A 6,870-nucleotide genomic window follows, 5' to 3' on the forward strand; every position below is an offset into this window, starting at 1 on the left:
TTGACAATCTTCAAAGATAGGATGGATGAAGATGAAGCCATGATGATGTTCCTTGAGGCTAGTGAAAATCACGCTTAAGTGTATTTTAGATAGGTGAGGAGATCTCTTAAATTAGTCTTGGGAGAAGTGGTGCATTGCATATTGAGGTATGCTACCTTTGACTAAGGTTTCAAATCTATTTGTTGCTATTATTTTTTCTTATTAAAATATTTTATCCACAATTTAAGGTGTCGTTCTCATTCTATTCTCTCTCATCACTAGAAATTAGTGTGAGAGATTACAAGTAGAGTCCTATTTTATCATCCTTCACAAGGGGATAATCTTCTCACTAGTTAATTCTACATTTTCTATCCTAAACTTCATGTTTATAAGTATCAAGTCGTAGGAGTATATGAATAATGGAGTAGTTTGTATCTTTGATACCTCCACTTAAAACATTGAAATTAATTAAAAAAATACTTTGAGCATGTTATGAAGAGAATCACCACTATCTTACACACTAAAAGCTCCTTGATATGTGTGTGTATGTGTGTGTGTGTGTGTGCATATGTATGTATGTATGTATGCATGTGTATATAATAAAGACCTCACAATGAAGTTATTAATAATAAGGACACAATTGAGAGTAGTCAAGTGGGTGTTCAAGTAGAGGGAAAAAAAAGTAATGAAGAAAGTGAAAGCTAAATGTATGTTAAAAGCTTTAGTTGGTACTCATTTTCTTAATGTTTTAGATCCTTCACCACCATTCATAGAGACTTCTCTATAGTGGTAGGAATACTTCCTCTAAGAAAAAACTTGTCGAGGTCTTGAATTTTGTGTAGGACATAATGGGAATCCAACATGTCTTAACAAAATGGTTCTTTGTTGAAATCAATAAATCAATTTGAAAAAAAAATTTCTTAAGAAAATGATAGATGAACATATTAAGATTTAAAAAGACGAATATAGTAATATCTTTCAAGATTGCAATATTGTATCTAAAGTGAGCCAGTTGGAATAAAACCTTTGCGAGATAAAACAAAGCAATGCCACTATGCTAGGGGACTCAAAATGATGAGAAGTTCATCGTGATAAAAGACTTATCAATCTTGAGGAGCTTACGAGTATTAAGGATAATCTTATCAAGGTTGTTTAGATAAGCAAGTGTTCAATCTAGAATATAAGATTCTCATAGGATTAAATTAATGATATCATTAAAAGAAGCTAAGGTTGAGTGTGTGGTCAAAAAAGAACAACCACGTAAGATTGAAAATGGTGGGTTCTAGTGAAAGGACAAGGATTAGTAGAAGTAAGTTTTTTCAAAAAGAAAAAAAAAAGATCTCTAAAACTTTGTTAATATTCTTTAGATCTCTTATTAGGAAGGCCTACATGTAATTGATATCTTGACACAATTATAATGTTTGTTCTTGTGTGGATTTATGACTTGTAACTATTTTACCAATATTATATAATATCTTTGCTAATCTCATCCATTTTACCTAAATTATATAATATCTTTGCTAATCTTACCCATGTTATCTAAATTATATAATATCATTACAAATCTTATGATAATTGTAAACAATTAAAAAATTTCTTGAAAGCCTACTTTATTGACACCTTTTTGTGAATTTCCAAAAATTCAATTAAAAAAAATTACAAATAATTTCTTACAAACGAAACCGCACATCATGATCCACTCTAAGAAAAGGTGCCATCTATCAAACCTAATCTAAATCACCCAAAAAAATCATATTAAATCCAACTAATCCCAACTAAAACAATTCAAACGTACAATGAATGTAAGAGCCCAATACATCACATTGCAATAATAATAATAATAATAATAAACATGTAGGTAAGGTTAAGGTATCCACTTTTATTTTTTCTTACACAAGAGTCCTAACAAAAATTAGCAGCTCCGACACACCGAAATAAGAGAAGAGACAGAGCATAATTTAAAATGAAACTGATGAAAACTTTTAGCAATGCCCCAAAAAATTTCGATCGTTGTCTTCATCATAATAATGGCGTTCCATGTGGTTTGGCGAATCTTGTAGCCCCCGTTGAAATAAAGTAGTATGGGGACCTCGTTTCCCAACTCCCCCATGTGACCCTCATTTGTTTTTCTCCAACACAATTCACAGAGAATACGTTGACATAACTTTACTTCCCCTCTTCTTCTGATTGCCCTTCTGGTTTTAGGTGGCAGAGACAGAGAATTTGGGCATAAATGTCATCACCCACCCAAAACGCCGTTTGCTTTGCTTCCAATAAACTAAAGCGGAGGGACAACGGACCAAGAGAAATGCGTGACCGGCGTATTGAACAGACCATTTCTGCGGATCCCACCAATGCTATGCAATGAAGTCCTGCCTTTAATCTTCACACACTGTAAGGAATCTGTTCACCGTAATAATTGGGATGGGACCCATTGTCCCAACTGCTTGAAAATAAGGAAAACCTTTGCAGAATTCCCATAATAATCTTGGTGTAACAGCAAGAACACGAGCATCGGAAAAAGAAAAACTAAGGGTTGAAAATAAGAATTTGTAAGGCCGCATTCATGGCTTTGGAATTTCAATCACATTGGTGTGGAATAATTAGTGGGGGCAACGGCAACCTTCAATTTAGGTCATGACTTGGTTCACAATTCAATGCACGTTCTGTTCTGGCATGGGGGTTGATTGGTTCAAGGGTTGGCATTTGGCCTGAATCTTGGGCTTTAAGAGTTCTTTTATGCTGGACTTGGGTGTGAGAATTTGTTGGAGGTGAGAAAATGGCAGTCTCTGACGTTCTTCTTCCAGACACCACGCGGTACAGGTTCGAATCCCAGTATGTTTGTGTTTTGATTTTGTTTGCCATTGGATTCATGATTAGGTATTGACAGGGCTAGGAATCTGTATGGCAGGATGAGAAATGTTTTGGGAGGTGAAAATGGGAATACTCCTCCCACTTTCCCTCTTTTGTTCGGGGTTGAAGATCTTCAGTATCCTTATGCTGTAACCAATCGATCTTCAGGGCAACTTCAGCTGTGTACGCCATGTAAGAAAAGACATTGAATTCTTTGCGCTCTAATGCATTTGAGGGTTCTTTTGAATTGGAGGTCATGATTTGTGTATTGGTTGCTGCAGTTCCCGTGGCATCATCATCTCATGTTCATAATGATGAGATTGGGATTGCTTCTGCGTCTGGGCTTTACCATCCGAAGAAAAAGCTCAGAGAGCCCGATTCAAGGACCCCAATACATGTGGGCAAATTCCTTCAATCTCAACCGCTGCTGCCTAATCCAACGCAAGTGTCTACTGGATTGAGATTGGCATATGATGACGATGAACAACCTAATTCCTCCGTCACATCTGCAAGTGAAAACCTTGATAACCTCAATCTTCTGAGATTCTTCGATGAAGATCTGAGCACAGAGATGAACCGCCAGAAGAGCGAGTTTGAACACCACATGAGACTAGAGGTATGTTCTTTACTTCATTACTTATTTGAAATAAGAAATGCTAACTGCAATGTAATAATATGCATTTTAGGGCACCTATAATTAGTAATCCAGGTCCCATTTAATAGCAATACTCACAGAGCAATGCTGTCCGCATGACATTGCAATGCTCAACAAGGAATGCCTTGAACATGCTGGGGTAAGATTGTGTCAGGCATCAATGTTTTGGATTATACTCAATAATCTATCATCAGACTGAATGATGGATCATTGAGAATGAGACTTGATGCTGATAAATTCATACACAATCTTAATTATTGAGTATGATTTAAAATGTTCATGCTGATGAACTCACACAATCTTATGCAAAAGCATTAATATAATATTATAGATTGTGGAAATCAGTTGTCATTAATGGTGGGAATAGATAGCTTCCCAAAACCCGAGTCTCACCAACTGGTAACCATGTTTTGATACAGGAAGAGAAGTTGGCCATGGCTCTTAAGGAAATGAAGCAGAGACACATCGCATCATTTCTTGGTGCCATAGAGAAGGGATTAGAGCGCAAGATGAGAGAGAAGGATGTTGAGATCGAGAATGCCAATGTGCAAATGAAGGAACTGATGGAGAAGATAAAACAACTAGCCCTTGAAGCTCAAGCATGGCATACCAGGGCCAAATACAATGAAGCAATGGTGACCGCTCTCAGGACCAATCTCCAGCAGGCAGTTGCCCAGAGTAGAGAACAGAGCAAAGAGGGTTGTGGCGATAGTGAGGTGGATGATGCGGCTTCTTCTCATTATGGGGATAATAATAATAACATTTACAATAGTATCAACAATGTTAAAAATAATATATCTGATGTTCATGTCCGCATTCTAAAAGAGAACAAGGAGCTTAGAGAGAAGAGGAGTTGCAGGAGTTGTAGGAGCAATGATGTTTGTATATTGCTCTTGCCTTGCCGACATCTCTGTCTATGCAGGGAATGCGAGAGCATGTTTGATGCATGTCCTCTCTGCCACTCGCCAAAGAATGCAAGCGTCCAAGTTTACATGGCCTGAAGAAGAAGATGATAATGGGGAAACCCTTCCTTTTGTCTTTCCACCCTTCTTATTACAATAGTTGCCGACTAGAAGATTGGAAAACGCCTCTTTAAGCTGCAATCATTGTAATATTTCAAGGATCCTGTTTTGCCATCTGATTCTTTCTTGCTTTTTGGGACAATGAATTGCACCCCATTTCTTTGGCCTTTCTGTCCTTTTTCTTTTCTCACAAGTTAGAATATTTGAAGAATCTGTGAATATAGTTGCAGAAGGGTAGTGACTGCTATTGTCCTTGAGTATCAAGTTATTTATCTGCCATGATAAATTTTTTCGCTTTTAGAATGGACGTCGGGTGAACATAAAAATTCAAATGCTTTAAGACATGATGATCAGTGGTAGCTTAAAGCAGGAGAACTGAAGTGCATCTCATTTGCTAAATCGAGGTATGCCCATAATGGGGATTCTATTTTGGCATATGGATTGCGACTGTGCTACATTTACAGTTAACCAAGTCCAGTAACAGATTTACCAAGACCTGGAAAAATAATAGGATTCATACAGCTTTCTCAAGGTGTTGAAATTATTTTGTAAACGATTAAAGGGGTTAAGTAATATTTTGCCTACGTGATTGGTATAGACTTCAAATTAATAAAATAACTCAAAATACTAAATAGTTTGCAGGCACAGACACTAGGAACTTCAAAGACATGGAAACGGAATCAGCTAATTTATCACATCATTGAAATCATATTGGTCTTTTGTTCCTATCCTAATCTTATATATCCTTTAGAGACGTAAAATTTCCAGAAACAATGTTAATTCTGTTTTCACCAGTGATCCAGATCACACTACAGCTTCTAAATGGATTATAGTTGAAAAGGTTCCAGATCACACTTCAGCTTCTAAATGGATTATAGTTGAAGAGGTTCAGCCGTTGGCTCGTGTGCTGTATGGAGTAGGTAATGCATGATTTTGTGTAGATCATAAGATATAATCCTTATTATCAAGTATGATCTAAAATATTGATAAAAAGTATAACAAGTCATACATCCTCCTCCAAGATGTTGGTTTTTGCAGTTGAATTCATAAAAGCAACCAAGCCAACTATCGCACCATACTTTCATTAGTTGCGAAGCAGCCTTAACAGTTCTACAACACTTAATAAGTGTCTGTGACTGTAAGGGGGATTGGCAGGGCAAAAAGCAATTTGTAAACAAGTGAATGCACAATGGTGCAAAGCCCGTTATGATTGTCTCTGGAGATAGCTTGTGTGTGTTATGATTGCCAACAACACAATTCAGAAACCCGAAGCCATTTCAATATTGATGATGACAATGAAATCAATTTTGAAGGTATGATTAGAAGGTATACGAGTTCCGACCTTAATCCATTAATGATAGGCTCACGGCTGCAAGGTCATATTAAGGTATTAGGCTCAGAGCCATTTTGCTATGCTTTATTCAATAGCATTAGACCTCTACCCGTTGCAGATTAAATCTATTAATTAATGCTGTAAGTTATTAACTTTAATCATATGGGAAGGATTCTGCATTTTGAATTTTTATGTGTGCCATTCTAGTAAAAGCTTAAGTGCATAGCTGGTTGTTATCTCAAAATGCTTTGATCTAATGGTTGAGAGCGTTTACGTGGCAATTAACCAGGCTCACAATGCCCTCTGTAGTTTGGGGGAGGTTCAGCTAGCAAGTTTTAGCTCTTTTGGCTATGAAACCGAAATACAAGCAAGGATTAAGTGGAATTGCCCTCGAAAGATATTTTCATCCCCATACAAGGAAGAAAACAAATTTCTCCATGGCTGTACTGGGTGGATCACTGACAAAGTTTTAGATTTGGGCCATTATTTAAACATTTATCTGTGATGGAAAATGAACTTTCCTATGCATAATCTATGGTAATCTAATCAAATGCAAACAAACGATTGAGCATAAATTAATCTTAAATTAATCTAGTTTGATTAATGATTGTTATATGGGTCAATATAAGTTTGAAGTAAATTTTGCATATGAATGTGAAGGAAAAAGAATAACTAACTCTTTGAATAAAATAATGTAAGATTTTTGAAGTGGTATTGAATTCTGAACTATCTTTGATCTATATTGTTCTCTTTGTTAATATGTTTAGCTAAACTTATGTTTTGTTTGGGCTTAAGTTTGCTAGTTAGGGTCATTTTTGCATCACTGAATTTGATCTATATTGTTCTCTTTGTTAATATGTTTAGCTAAACTTATGTTTTGTTTGGGCTTAAGTTTGCTAGTTAGGGTCATTTTTGCATCACTGAATTTGTCCTTCGGAGGGAGGTATGATCTATTTTATGATTTGCCTTGTTTTTCTTTTGTTAATTTCTTAATTTCAATTAGTGGTTGTCACCTTTATGTTTTGAGG

At 36.1% G+C, this 6,870-nt stretch overlaps 1 protein-coding gene across 2 annotated transcripts; it reads left to right on the forward strand.

Moving 5' to 3' along the window:
- The first annotated feature begins 1,939 nt into the window (after nucleotides 1-1,939).
- LOC149543108 (putative BOI-related E3 ubiquitin-protein ligase 2) lies at nucleotides 1,940-4,676 on the forward strand. 2 transcript variants are annotated; one of them, XM_089798015.1, is made up of 4 exons: nucleotides 1,940-2,796; nucleotides 2,891-3,024; nucleotides 3,114-3,448; nucleotides 3,907-4,676. In XM_089798015.1, the coding sequence occupies exons 1-4, from the start codon at nucleotides 2,759-2,761 to the stop codon at nucleotides 4,486-4,488; spliced, it is 1,089 nt and encodes a 362-aa protein (XP_089654141.1). In that variant the 5' UTR covers nucleotides 1,940-2,758; the 3' UTR covers nucleotides 4,489-4,676. The 2 variants fall into 2 exon arrangements, with proteins under 2 accessions (XP_089654141.1, XP_089654140.1); XM_089798014.1 differs by having other exon boundaries at nucleotides 2,064-2,802.
- Nucleotides 4,677-6,870: the final 2,194 nt, after the last annotated feature.

The sequence above is a fragment of the Cupressus sempervirens genome, chromosome 8 (assembly GCF_028749045.1).
Source record: "Cupressus sempervirens isolate cs-2001-9-10 chromosome 8, ASM2874904v1, whole genome shotgun sequence".
In the NCBI taxonomy this organism is placed as follows: domain Eukaryota; kingdom Viridiplantae; phylum Streptophyta; class Pinopsida; order Cupressales; family Cupressaceae; genus Cupressus; species Cupressus sempervirens.

Coding starts and splice junctions, on each gene's coding strand:
- LOC149543108 (XM_089798014.1), top strand. CDS start 2,759: ATGGCAGTCTCTGACGTTCTTCTTCCAGACACCACGCGGTACAG. Junction 2,803..2,890: donor CCAGACACCACGCGGTACAG/GTTCGAATCCCA, acceptor TCTGTATGGCAG/GATGAGAAATGTTTTGGGAG. Junction 3,025..3,113: donor ACTTCAGCTGTGTACGCCAT/GTAAGAAAAGAC, acceptor TGGTTGCTGCAG/TTCCCGTGGCATCATCATCT.